The following is a 15,029-nucleotide window of genomic DNA, read 5'->3' as shown; positions in this document are numbered from 1 at the left end:
TGGCTATAGAATGAGGTGATTGCGCAAGAAGAGTATGAAGTGGATAAGAAAAAGGATGAAACGGTGCAAAGCTACTACTTTTAACAAATAATTGTGCTTACATGAAACTGGATAAAACCAAGTGCCATTGAATTATTAAACTTCTGGTCTCAGCATACCATGGGAATGCTGGCTATATTTCCTTTCTGGGAACTTTTTAGGCCTTTCAATGCAACTCTATGGTAACTTTAGGGGGAAGCATATAATAGCGTCTCCTGGAGGATATATAAAATTCCTAGAGAAACCCTTTTCCTCTGGCCACAGGTAAATGATACTGTGGATAAAGGTTTCATGGTTGCTTGGTCTTACTGTAGGCTCTATGGGTCTGGTTATGTTGTATAGAGCTGTATAGGTCCTAACCAGCATTTTGAGTTATGCTTGTGTAACCCACTATTTAGTAATCGTTAGGCAAGATTCATTCTAATGAGATGGTTGGTATCTCATCCATGGCTACTTTAACATTTCCCATGCATACAAATTTGGAGGGGAGATAATAACAAATTCTCAAAAATTATTTTCTTAATATGTTTTATTTAATTATATACATACAAAATCAGCTTCTTCAACAATCCACTGCCTGCATTTAACATTACAATAATAAGTCCTTGAGCTGAATCTGAATTCCTACTACTGAATTCCCATTACTGAAGTTGTTTCAGTAATGGAATTATGTGTTTCATACAACCAGCCATGGTCACTGAGGTTTCCAAACAGTTTCCAAAGGCTGAAATTAAAGAGACATGGGTATAGCCAGGCCTTTCCTCACTGTTACCAATATGATTTAATGGACTCTCTGTTGGTTGTTCAGTGATGATAATGATGATGATAGATCTTTATTTATATCCTGCTTTTCTCCTTAAATGTGACCTAAAGCAGCCTACAACATTATATAAATGACCATGCAAAACAATATGCATATGTAAAGCAATAATCTATAAAAGCAAATTTACAATAAGAAATAAATAAACATATTTAAAAACATTTGTCAAGACAGATGGTAAACATTAGCATGACTCAATAAAAGTTAGCCTTCCTGTCATTACAGCTAAGTGTCTTCATCTAAGACAATTAATATATTTTATAGAAATATAAAGTCTGAGGGGAAGAGGAGGAAATTTTGGGGAAAATATCCCATGCTTATTTTCCCCCCAAAATTATTATTACTCCAGAAAAAAAAAAAGAATGTGGATCATGGAATATTTCCTTTTAGAATGAACAAAATGTCTAAGAGAAACTGTTCATGTATTTAAATTATTTCTAAAAATGATGTAATAGAAAAACATTTATGTAAACATGCAATATCAGATCATTAGTATTCCTGGGGCCTCAGTTTCCCTTTCTCAGTTCTGCTTGATGCTGTGAATTACTGTTGGAGACAAAATAATTTTCTCTGTTTCACTAATGTTGATAGTTTCTTCTGTTTTTATTGGGATTCTTTTAGTTGCAACTCAAAACGACAAGACCAGAATTATCTCTTATAATTTAGGTGTTTTTTTTTTTTTACCCTTCAGGACCTTGTAGTGTCATTTGTAATTATTTTTTTAAACAAACAAAAACTCAGAGATGATAGTTTTATGCCGCCCTAGTTACATATAATGCATATTGTATCCGTGATGTTTAGTCTGTATTTGTTGTAGTTTTAATAGCCTTTGAAATGAGAAAGTCTTGTTTTTGTCTTGGGAAAAAAACATTAAAAACTTTTCCATGCCTTCAAAAGGTCAAGAAATGTTTACAAAAAGTGCAATGTTCAGCAAAGGACAAGAGGGATCCTCTCACCTCTGCAGGAGTCTACTGTATACCATGCAACTGTGGACAAGTCTACATAGGGACCGCCAAACACAGCATTGCCCAAACACGAATCAAGGAACATGAAAGACACTGCAGACTAATTCAACCAGAGAAGTCAGCCATAGCAGAGCACCTGATGAACCAACCTGGACACAGCATATTGTTTGAGAACACAGAAATGCTGGACCACTCCAACAACCACCATGTCAGATTTCAAGGAGAAGCCAACAAAATCCACAAGCATGTGGACAATTTCAACAGAAAGAAGAAAACCATGAAAATGAACAAAATCTGGCTACCAGTTTTAAAAAAAAACTAATGTCAGGACAGTAAGTAAAGAACAACACTCAGAAAACAGGAGAATTCTGGACAGGAAACAATCAGGGACAGCTAACACCTCCCAATAAAGGATTCCCCCAGGCAGGAAGCAGCCAGGCCTTGAAGCTGCAAAGCTATCCAATGCTAATCAAGGTGGCAAATTGCAACATTCACTCTTGCCTCAAACAGATAAGAATTATTTCTCCCACCCTGGACATTCCACAGATATATAAACCCCACTTGCTTAGTTTCCAACAGACCAAATAGCTGCAGCCTATTTACCACCCAGGTTATATTGATCCATAACTAAGCCAACCCTAATTTTTAGGGTGGATTTTTTTGGTCAAATTTGTCTCAACTTAAAACATTATGTATGGCAGGTCATGCTTCAGACAAGGCTTTTCAGGATAAATTATTCTGTTTCTTATTTGGCTTTTTTGTCATGGTAAATACTTTTCATCAGTCTTTGACAAGGTATATTGTTTTCAGTTTGCAATCTTGCGTGTCATTGTTCAAAGTCTGTCAATGTAACGAAAACTTGCACGGCAAAGGGAAACCCCTACCAAACTGAAACAGGAAGCATAACTGCTGAAGATAGCTAGAAATAGAATAGGCATCCTTGTGCTACAAATAGCTATTAATGCTTCATTCTTTAGAAGTAAGCTATTTATTTTGTTTCTGTTCATTTTTTTTTTTAAAAAAAGCAAGTTCCATTCAATGTTGTTTTTAAGGCCTGTATTGCCAGTGTTTCTCTGTTTTACTTTGTTATTAAAAATAACTTTAGTGTTGCAGCTCCCTGTTGTATTTCCCTCATTCAATCATTTGCAGGAGTAACTCTCACCCCATTTAAGAGCCCATTTACACGCAGTTCTAAATCATGTTAAGGTGTTAGGAGTTTAAGCTATAGCAACCCCTCACTATACACACACTAATCACTTTACTCTGTGAAGATGTCAGAAGATTACACTTCTTTATTATTCATAGTAGTAGGAACTCATGTCATATGAAGTTGAACCCAAAATTATGGTCAGTAGAAACCGGAACTCAGAACTCTACTGATAACGAGTGTTAAGCAATGCGTTAGTTTTTGCAGTAATGAGAAAGCAGTGATGTCAACCGCCATCTCCGTTTATATCACTAACACCAAAGTGTTAAAGTTGGGTGCAGTGAATACTTTAACTAGGGCTTTGGGAGAATAATTGGTGTTACTTCTCAAATGTTTTTAAAACTCATCTTGGAGGCATGTTTGATAATAAAATAGTAAAACATTTTGGGGAGGAAGAGACCAAAAACAACTAACAATGGATGAGTGAATAGGTTAGTAGGTAAAGGTTTTCCCCTGACGTTAAGTCCAGTCATGTCCGACTCTCGGAGTTGGTACTCATCTCCATTTCTAAGCTGAGGAGCTGCCGTTGTCTGTAGACACCTCCAAGGTCATGTGACCAGCATGACTGCATGGAGCACCTTTACATTCCCACTGGATGGGGTACATACTGATCTCACATTTGTGTGTTTTCAAACTGCTAGGTTGGCAGAAGCTGGGGCTAATAGGTGAGCTCACCCCGCTCCCTAGATTTGAACCACTGTCCTTTTAGTCAGCAAGTTCAGGAGCTCAGTGGTTTGACCCATTGCACCACCAGGAGCTCTGGATGAATGAATAGCACATGGTTAATGTGCTGTTTGTTGTTGTTCATTCGTTCAGTCGTCTCCGACTCTTCGTGACCTCATGGATCAGCCCACGCCAGAGCTCCCTGTTGACTGTCACCACCCGCAGCTCCTTCAAGGTCGGTCCAGTCACTTCAAGGATGCCATCCATCCATCTTGCCCTTGGTCGGCTCCTCTTCCTTTTACCCTCCACTTTCCCTGGCATAATTGTCTTCTCCAGGCTTTGCTGTCTCCTCATGATGTGGCCAAAGTACTTCAACTTTGCCTCTCGTATCCTTCCTTCCAATGAGCAGTCGGGCTTTATTTCCTGGAGGATGGACTGGTTGGATCTTCTCGCAGTCCAAGGCACTCTCAGAACTTTCCTCCAATATTTTATTCCTCCAATAAAATATCATTTTATTAATATGATATAAAAACATAAATAATGACTAAAATAATGTGTTTCCTATTTTATATCTTCATTCTAAGCTTTGATAGGAAGAAAGTTCAAGTTTGTAGAGCGTCATCTGAAGTTGGATTAAGAATAACTAACTAGAATAATGCAACAAATCCTGATTCTTTTAAGTATTCTCAATACTGTAGTATAGAGAAAATAGGGAGAGTGTTTGGCCCAAGGCTTGCCTAGGCTCATTATTATAATAATGATGGTTTAGCTTTATAGCAGAACAAGCCCTTGCATGTGCTCCTAAAAACCATAACAGGACATTAAAAACTCATAATATGATTTTATTGCTTGATCTCCAGACCTCAAAGCTGGAGTGAAGGTTGTAAAAAAAGAAAAGAGGAAGAAGGGAAAGAGGAGGAAACAGTAATAGTTGCTGTGGTTGGAAGTAAACCGATTGTTAATGACCTTTTTTTTTGGGGGGGGGGGGGAGGTAAAACCCCAGTATTGACTGTTCCATATGTATATATTTGATGTAATAAGGGCTCTTGGGTAACTTTAAAAGCATTGCATATTTTTCAGATTGATTTCAGGGGCTCATATACCGAGAGTATTCTAGAAAATGGTTTCAATAATAAATGAGGAGCAAACACTATATAGCTTTGCCATGGCAATGTGTTCCATCACTGCAAAGAATCAATGTAGATACATGCCCATGGTGCTCATTAAGAATAGGAATAATTGAGGGTGTTATGCAATGAGATTGTATGAGCCGTCCGTGTTTCCTTAATATTTTCTGTGGGGAAGGGAGGAGTGAGAGGGACAGGATGCTGCTTGATAGAGTAATTAAAACTGCAGACCTTCCTCTCCCCATTTCTGAAGTAGAAAATATACATATACAAGCTCACAAGCTATTACGTCTGTTGTCTTGGAACCCATTTTCTTCATTTACTTACGGGGAAGAAAGAGAAGCAACACAATTGTATGATTTTTTTTAATTGAGGAAAATGAAATAACTCAGTAGAAACTGCGTCATTTGATAGCTTAAAGAAGGGAGATTGTGTCTTTTGCAACGGCTTGTGCAAGAAAGTTTTTATGATTGGGTTACCAGGTCAGAAGTAGTTGGCAGTAGCCCAACCTTATCTTTAATGGTAGAATTATGCTGTCTAAAATTGGAACACTGGGTTTCTTTCTTTCTCTTCAACAATTTATCTTTTTTAAAGAGTGTTAATTGTGTCTGGTTGATGTAGTGTGCAGGCATATGATGCCTTTCTGAGGTTCAGAGTTGCATATCTTAATAATGTGTACGCTGAATTTCATTTCAAGTATCTGTGCTAGATAATTGATCCTTTAGGAGCCCCTGATGGTGCAGTGGGTTAAACCACTAAACTTGCTGACTGAAAGGTCGGCGGTTCAAATCTGGGGAGCAGGGGTGAGTTCCCGCTGTTAGCCCCAGCTTCTGCCAACCTCGTAATTTGAAAACATGCAAATGTGGGTAGATCAAAAGGTACCACTTCAGCAGGAAGGTAATGGCACTCCATGCTGTCATGCCAGCCACATGACCTTGGAGATGTCTACGGACAAAACTGGTTTTTTGACTTAGAAATAGAGATGAGCACCACCCCTCAGAATTGGACATGACTGGACTTAATGTTAAGGCGAAACCTTTACCTTTTAATATGTGCTAGATCAATCATATCCTTTAAAAGGAAACTGAACTCCTTGGGTGATCTTTGGCTAGTCACTTTCTCTTTCAGATCCTCCTACTCACAAGGGATATCAAGAATAAAAATGTATATGGTGAAACCATTCATGCTACCATGAGTTGCTTGGAGAAAAGGAAGGATGTAACAAATAATTTTTCCTTCATTCAAATATACATTTACTAATACTCATAAAGTCATCACTTCATATTTGTGAATTTCCTATGGCCAGAGTGTCAGATTCATTTTCACCAAAGGCTACATCAGCCTCATGGTTGCCTTCAAAAAGGTGTTTGTAATTATAAGACTATATAAATGTAGCAATGCTGCCCTGGCATTGCGGGCCACATAAAATGACGTGACGGGCTGAATTCAGGACATAAGTCTTGCATTTGATACTTGTGGATTATGGTGTACCCACATATGATATCTGTGGGTGGCAATCTCATTTTAGAAAGTTCTGGTTAAGACTGTTGTCTATACAGTGGGCCCTCCGTATCCATGGTGAAATGGTTCCAGGAACACATACCCACCATGGATATCCAAGAACACAAGAATTCAAGTCCTTGTTTAAAATGGGTTAGAGCAGCATGGAGCCTACCAGTCACCTGCTTCCACCTTTGAGCAGCTTTGGCAAGCAATCAGCCAGGAGCGCTGCTGCTGACCATGTAACTGTAGAAGATGTTTAGTATTCTGTAATTGGAAGTGGTTTTTTGATCACTGATTATAGCTTCTCTGGTGATACAGCATGTAGCAGCAGCATTGCTTTGTGGTAGGATGCATCTGTGGATCATGAACCTATGGGTATAGTAGGTTCAGAAGATCATTTATATGGACATGTGTTTCTGGGTGTTTGGAGTGCATTGCATATATTCTCACAGCAGCCTTAGTAATCCCCCCCCTTTTACATTGAGCAGTGATTTTATGAGCATGAATTGTCACACAGAATTTTTTAAAGTTTCAGTTGTTTTATAAACATTAACAACATTAAATGTCAATAAGAATAAGCTGAATAATAACCCTGCAAGATGGCCAGACTCAGTGTAAGGCATCTTCCATCTTCTTTTTGCTTAGAAGCTGAGAATGAAAGACCTGTATTTGTAGGGGTGAGAATCTGTGGACCTAGAGCAGAAGTGGGCAACTGTTGGAGGCTTGGGGATTGCAGAAGTCTCTCAGGAGACCTTTAAGCACCCCTCTTCTGAAAATAAACAACAACTAGTTTTGATCCTCAAATTATCTCAATTGGCTTCTGTGTGATATGGGAGCATATTTGTCATATATTATGTCACTTGGGAAGATGCATTTTAAAAAGGATTTGTTTAAGATGCCTCTCCTGGCCTGGCGGAGGAACAAATAGTGAAGGAAATACCGCTATATCTCTACAAATTGATTATGAGGTTACAAATGGCATGTTGCAACCCTGAGACCACAAAAACAGTCCTGAGGGCTGCATGGAGTCCGTGGACCAGCCTTTGCCCACTGTGGCCTCCAGCAGATCACTGTGACTAGTATTTTCCTTAGTCACCCCTCCTACTTCCCTGAAGCCATGGTTACTGATAAGGGAAATGTGATAGGAAGGAAGAAAGGGAAGAGATGTGATCTAACCTTAAAAGTGCCAGAACCTATCAGATCTTGGAAGCTAAGAAAGCTCAAATTATTTTGAAGAATGGGCACTCAACTGCACCATCTGATTTGTTGGGGGAAGTTGTACATCTGAGATATTCATATGCTTCAGCTTTGTATTTGTTTGCTTCATGTGGATAATTAAAAGAGAATGAGAGAAGTTTATTTTTAAATTTTCCTAATTAAATGTATACTGCACCTGTAGATTTTCAGAATTTAACATACAGTGAAACCATTTTCTAACTATGTGCAGGTCCCAGTTGCACATTGCTTAGGACCTCCAGGACATTATAAGAGAAAATTCTGTGCTGTGTGTAGGAAGCCATTGGAATCCCTGGCATATCGCTGTGAAGGTAAGGCAGAGTGGTAATTGGTTGTATTTCTATCCATATAACTTAACTCTGATTTTAACTGGGTGTCACACTGATGCTGGTGTGATTTTGGAGGACAATTCTAGTATCATGTGAAGATATTTTATTGACAGAAGAAGGTGTGCTGTGAGGTAAAAGGAAGTCTCTTGGAGAAATTATATGTCTTATTCCCCCAACATTATCAGAGTTTCTTGATCAAGTGGTTGTTATTTGTGGGTTTCTGTGATTTCAGAGGTTACTTTCAAGATAAAATTCTAATGCAGTTTCACATAGATATGACTTATTCTGAGCCTCGCCATTATTTTAAAACATCTAAAGTTCTTGGCTAATAGTGGCTTCCCAAAATCTTTCCCAGAAGTGTTTCTCTGAGAATCTCGAACTGTTATCTTCTGTTGCAAGGCATATTCTCTGCAACTATGGACAAAATTAAGCTTGGATGCCACACATGCAATTAGGAACTGGTGACTTTTTAAGAACTGTAAATAGAGACAGGGGCATTCGATCTGGTTAAGAAAACTGTCAAGGAAGGAGGTCTCTATTGTGTCTAATACAATGATTCTCAACCTGTGGGTCCCCAAGATGTTTTGGCCTTCAACTCCTAGAAATCCTAACAGCTGGTAAACTGGCTGGGGTTTCTGGGAGTTGTAGGTCAAAACACCTGGGGACCCACAGGTTGAGAACCACTGGTCTAATACCGTTCAAAAACAATGTATTTGGTCATTAGTTGTGTGAATGGTATCAAATCTTGTTTGGCTGTAATTTGCGTTCCTCCAGATCTACACCTGAATCTAGGTTTTGAATGCTATAATATAAATGTATAACGATCATCCTTTCACATCTGTTGGGTTTGAGGAACAGTGCCTCAGTGAAAGTAAAGAACTACAAATAAAGTAATATTATTTTTACCTCTCCAGAAATCTCTTAAGTCTTCTAGCACAACCATTATGGTCAACTTCTGCTTAGCTGAACACAGAATTATATTGAAGGACCAAGAGATTCTTAAATAGGTGTTCTCTCTCAAAATGACTAGGTCCTATAACTCAGGATTTCTTAATCTTTTCTAACTTTATGACCAAGAATTTTTTATGTGACTTTAATAGATATAAAAATCAAACATTTACTGAAAATAATCCAGTATTTGCAAGGCCTGCTAAAAGACTGATTTTTCTCTTTATGAAGTACATTTGAAGCACTTTCTTCAGGGTCCACCATAAACACTGCATGTTGTTGCTAACCAATTTGTGTAATTGGGTGGCATTCAGAAATCATTTACTGTTGCCATTTTTCATGAGCCCAACATTGAGCTAAAGGATTTGGGATGGGACCCACAGTTTAAGAAGGAGTGCTCTAATTTGACTGGAGCAATTTGACCATAGAGTCACACTAGAGAAGCTGGAAAATTATAGAGTGAACATTTTAAATCAAATACATGATTAATCATATCTGCAAAAGTTAAAACCACAAATGTGGAGGATGACTGTACTATATGATACTATATATATATATATATATATATATATATATATATATATCTCAAGACCTTCTCAGAGATAAGCATGAAATAAGATACATAGAGGTAAAGCCCCATGCAAAACAAGTGAAGTGAATCCTCCTTTTTATTTTACTTCCAGTGTGTGAGCTCCATGTACATACAGATTGTGCTCCATTTGCTTGCAGTGACTGCCGTCAGTGCCACCAAGATCATCAGGATCATGTGAGTACAATGCATTTTGGTTAAAGGATGTGGGGTGAATTCATTAAGATGCATTAGAATGTTTCCTTCTGAAGCTGAGATGTTAAAGTGGGTTCCTAATTCCTCAGTCATCTGTGGGTTGGATTTCATTGGTGCTCATAGACTGAAGAGGGAGCTGCCATGATTCCAGCTGGAGCTTTGATTGGGTTTGGTCTTTTACCCTATCCCCATGTAAGGGAAGGTGCAAGCACTCTTTACTGTACTTCCAGGAGGTTTGCTGGATTTCCATAGTGGGAGGTGATGTCTTTGATTTCACTCTGCCTTTTTCCTCTTGGGGAAAAGGAGCTCAGCCAAGTACTGGGTTTGAAAACACCATCTGTGAAAGCACAGGTTGAGCTCATTATTCCGCATCCCACTTGCCTATTCAGTAGTGGATAGACATTTTGCAACTGGAGATGATAAGCCAGAACTTGTGGGAGAATCCTCCACCCAAACCATTCTGGGATGGCTTAGGGATATCCCTGGGCTTCTCCTGTGTTCTAAGGCTTAGCACATTCAACGCTGCTAACATTTTAAAATTTTTTACACACACAGGATATATATTTATATTCACCAATATGTGATGTTCAACCTGGGAGTGCATTTTTGAAGGAATTGATTTATTTATGCTGTTTGACAGGATACATACCATCATCACTGGAGAGAGGGAAATCTTCCTTCAGGTGCACGTTGCAAAGTCTGCAAGAAAACATGTGGCTCTTCGGAGATGCTGTCGGGTATGAGATGTGAATGGTGTGGTGTCCTGGTATGTACAAATGTTGTAATTTCCAAACTTTACACTCTTAGTTTAAGGTCCTTATCAAGATCCTCAAGATGATGTATAAAAAAGATAGCTGTATATCCTTAGGTACACAACAAAATATTGAAATACATTTGTAGCATGGTGTTTAGTCTTGATTATATCAGATCATGTCCTTTTTTAACTAATGGAATATATTTAGCTGTTTAACAAAATAAGATGACTTAACTGGATGGAGGTGGCTAGGAGTTGACCCTGTGCATGAAGGGGTTATGTTTTGTTACTTAGCTCTGTTTATTTACCTAAAATAAACAATAGATAAAATGTTTCCTTTTGGTTATATTTATATGTACTTTTTTGAAAATTGGAAGGAAAACCAGTTTGCAGCTTCTAAAAAGTGGTTAACTGGAATGTCTCAAGTACGGTATAGGTAGTAGACTAGTTGTTTAGTCCAGCTAGTGCACTTAACTCCTGGAGTCTCTGGTGGCGCAGTGGGTTAAACCCCTGTGCCGGCAGGACTGAAGACCGACAGGTCGCAGGTTCGAATCCGGGGAGAGGCGGATGAGCTCCCTCTATCAGCTCCAGCTCCTCATGTGGGGACATGAGAGAAGCCTCCCACAAGGATGATAAAAACATTTTAAAAATCATCCAGGCGTTCCCTGGGAAATGTCCTTGCAGACGGCCAATTCTCTCACACCAGGAGTCACTCCTGACATGACAAAAAAACCCTTAACTCCTTTATACAGTTATCTTTCCACATTTGCTGGTGGCATGTGGATGTGCAGGCTTATGCAGGAAGCAGGACAGTGGAAGGGAAAGAGGAGAGAGCCAAGGGACTTGAGTGAGTGGGCTGGTGGCACTAGGAGAGCAAGGGAAGTGACTGTGGCAGCTGCTCTTACAGTGGTGGCTTTGGCAACTCTGGGCTTTATAGGGACTTATAAATCTCACCTCATGTTAAGCTCCGATGTGCTGAGATACTGCCCTTCCATCTGTCCAGCCCAGATACGTGTGCACCAACTACTTGCCCTTCTTCCCATCCCTTTCCTACCAGAGTGAATGAGGGAACACACATATAGCTGTACCCAGCCAGCACACTGGTTTGATTTCCTCCCAGAGACCAAAGGTTTATCTACCGACTAAACCTGATGTAACAGAAGACAGTTCAAGATGGGCACTGGTGTTATCATAGTTCCTATTAAAATGGTATAAGGCAGCAGTGAAGATTATGGCTAATCCTCTGTTGATTGTGAGGATTTTGTGTATGTTTATTATATACAGTGGGAGGGAAATTAGGGGTATTAATACTTCTACTTTCTCAGGAGTCCTGCGCCCCTTATTCTTGCGAAAGTGAAGGGATGACTATAACAGAAAATGTCTTATTTTATACATGAATTAGAAATTCTTTAGTTGTCTTTAAAAATAACTACTCCTCCATCTTGGAATTGCTTTTGCATTAATTATAATGTGACTCACTGATCACTGTGGGTTTTTGTTTTTGTTTTTACATTTTCTGTGCACTGAACTGTCAGGTTTGTGTGGGCTTCTCTGAGTTTCTACAGAAATTCTGAATTTGGGGGAATCTATGTGGTGCTATTTTGTAGAAATTAAGGGGTGCAAAATAATTATGAAATATTCATAAGTGTATATGTAATAAATTTCTTTCCTGAGGAGGAAATACTTCCTAATTTTCCTCACAGCTGTCTTTGCTACTGTTGGTATGGACTTTGCTACTGTTGGTATGGACTTTCACAAGCTATAAAACATGAACATAGATCAGATGTTGGAATAATGTAGCTTTCCAGATGTTGTAGGTCTACAACTATCAGCACTCCCTAAATAGACTGTTGGGACTGCTTGGAGTTGCAGTCAAGAGATATCTTAGAAGCCTGCAAGATTACCATACCTGTTGTAGATGTATACAATTCTGAAATATATTGGGTGATTAGTTGCTGTCTTGAATTAACCTTTGTTAATTAGACGTGACTTTAGAAGAACTTGATTCTTTGTTTTCCATAGGCTCATGCTGCTTGCTATGGGATTGTACCTCCAGAATGTACATTTGGAAGACTAAGAAGCATGATTCTTCCTCCAAACTGCGTGCGCTTATTTTCTCGCAATTTCAGTAAAATGCACTGTTTTCGGATATCAGAAAGCTTACAAACAGAAACAGGTAAAATTCAAAATGTATGAACTTGTATAATTAGCTGTTTAGTTGACTTTTCTTTTTATTTCTATTAAAGGGGTAAATGTGTTGTTGTCTAAAAGTGCAGGATATGGAACACAGACTCCAATGGTCTCATTCAGCTTCCACATACTTCTGACATTCAATTCTGGCAATGAGTGATTTTCTGACAACTGGGCTAACTCTGCAAAAGATTCTGTAGCCATAAAAAAAGATCTGAGAAGCTCTGTCAGATTTGAATTGTCAAGACACTTTCTGCATTCTGAAAATGTGATTGCTGTAGGGGACAGGTACAGAAAGTTAATAGCATCATTTTAGATAAATGTTCAACATTTGCAAAAGGTAGATAATTTTTCCTTGAACGGGTTTACACCGTTAACTCATGACGATTGATCTCTTTTGCAGTAGAGAAGGAAAATTGCTTGCTTTTATATGCAACTGGGAACTTTGTAGCAATGGAACAGGAAAGATTGTAGTCCTTTAGTGTGTATTTTTCTCTATATTTACGTCATTGCACTTTGATTTCGATTAAGTACAAGCAAAAGTTCTAATCTTTGCACAGGAAAAATCTTTGGACTATTGACAAACATTCAGGTAAGATAAACAACTTTTTAATCAAACTGCATAATATAACACAGAAAGACTTCAGCCTTGGGCAAAAATCCCCTTTTTTTCCGTTCTATCGGCTGGACTGTTCTAAAAAGACAGTTGAATTGCAAGAAAAATATTTTACTGCCACCTAGAGTACACCTACGTATATATGTACTTTCTCCATTCTAATTTTCAAGTGCATATATGTCTTGTACCTTCAATGTGAGGATATGCTTGTCTTCACATGTTAGCCACATACAAGGATCTCTCATTGGCTAATTATTTCTAAATGGAATCTCTCATTGTAAGAGGCAGCATTGAGAACAAAAGAAAAGAAGTGACCACCTTCATCGTCTCCTTCATGTAAACTTCTGTAGGGATCTGTTTGGTCATGACTGGAAGTAGAAGGATGGAGTAAAAGGATTCTGCTCTTGATCATTGCTGCCTTAAACATTTAAGTCCTTTACAACAGATATAATCACAGTTTTATTAAGGCACTTTTAAAATGCAGCTGTTCATTGGTCTTGGAGTTTACTGAGCTCTAAGGAGATATAAACTATGTATCAGTAGTAACCTGTGTAGTAACCTATGGATGTGAGTGCTGGACCATAAGGAAGGCCGAGTGAAAGAAGATGGATGCTTTTGAACTGTGGTGTTGGAGGAAAATTCTGAGAGTGCCTTGGACCACAAGAAGATCAAACCAGTCCATACTCCAGGAAATAATGCCCAGCTGCTCACTGGACGGAAGGATATTAGAAACAAAGATGAAGTACTTTGGCCACATAATGAGAAGACAGGAAAGCTTGGAGAAAATAATGATGCTAGGGGAAATGAAATGAAAAACCAAGAACAAGATGGATGGATGGTATCCTTGAAGTGACTGGCTTGACTTTGAAGGAGCTGGGGATGGCTGACAGGGAGTTCTGCCGTGGGCTGGTCCATGAGGCCACAAAGATTCGGAAGCAACTGAACGAATAAACAACAACAAGGGTGTGTTGTCAGATTTTTTGTTGAATGTGGTTGTCAGCACTTCTGAAGATGGTGACGCTTATGTGGTGCCAGGAGTTATTTAAAGTGAAAATTTAATCTCAGGTGTCCTTAAGATGATTGATGATTTTATATATAATGTGCAGGTGCTGTTTGCATCCTCTGTTCAGTAGTGTATTATAAAAGAGGCTGGTTGCTTTTTGCTTATGCCTATGTTGCAGTCTTACAGTTTTTAGATAGTGGGTTCCACTGCAATAAATAAGGCTTTGAAAAAAAATATTTAACATTGCACTGATAGTGTTGTTGGGTTTAGAGATGATGGTTGAATAAGGACTTCTGGTTTATTTAACTTCTGCTTAAAGTTGGTGCTAAAATTTCTCTTGAATTCAATTATTATTATTATTATTATTATTATTATTATTATTACTACTACTACTAGTAGTAGCAGTAGCAGCAGACTGGGCCATGTGTTGCTATGGCCCAGTCTGCATAAATGGAAAAGAAAGAAATGAGAAAGACCTGGTATAAAGCAGACATTATAGATGGTCTGCCTTGATGTTTTGGGTTATAGGTTTCTAATATATATAATTTAACCATGCTTGTGGATATACAATATTATTAGTTATTCCATTGTCTGTGCAGATATAGAGATTGTCTGGTTTGCTGACTCTAGAACATGCAACATATAATTGTCCAAGTGAGAAGCAATCTGTGTCTAGATCTAAACCGCACAATTCTAAAGATGTTTGTTGATGGTGATTGCAAACGCCAAACCTATTGGGAATTGCAATCTCTGAAATTGAAATGGCATATCCATTGGAATCATAGGAATGCAAGGAATGAGGACATCTTCAACCCAGAATATCAAGGCAAATAATCCACAATGTC

The 15,029-nt window shown here is 38.5% G+C and overlaps 1 protein-coding gene across 1 annotated transcript in view; it reads left to right on the top strand.

Annotated features, from left to right (window-relative positions):
- Window positions 1-15,029, top strand: part of DGKQ (diacylglycerol kinase theta) — a 98,669-nt gene that overhangs the window by 35,036 nt on the left and 48,604 nt on the right. The window contains exons 3-6 of the mRNA XM_060763721.2: window positions 7,772-7,871; window positions 9,521-9,603; window positions 10,262-10,387; window positions 12,398-12,551. Coding sequence (XP_060619704.2) covers window positions 7,772-7,871; window positions 9,521-9,603; window positions 10,262-10,387; window positions 12,398-12,551 — 463 coding nt within the window. The remainder of the gene's footprint in view (window positions 1-7,771; window positions 7,872-9,520; window positions 9,604-10,261; window positions 10,388-12,397; window positions 12,552-15,029) is intronic.

The sequence above is a fragment of the Anolis sagrei genome, chromosome 2 (genome assembly GCF_037176765.1).
Source record: "Anolis sagrei isolate rAnoSag1 chromosome 2, rAnoSag1.mat, whole genome shotgun sequence".
Classification (NCBI taxonomy): Eukaryota; Metazoa; Chordata; class Lepidosauria; order Squamata; family Dactyloidae; genus Anolis; species Anolis sagrei.
The sequence above is the reverse complement of the archived record's forward strand: the minus strand, read 5'-3'. Positions and strand labels throughout refer to the sequence as shown.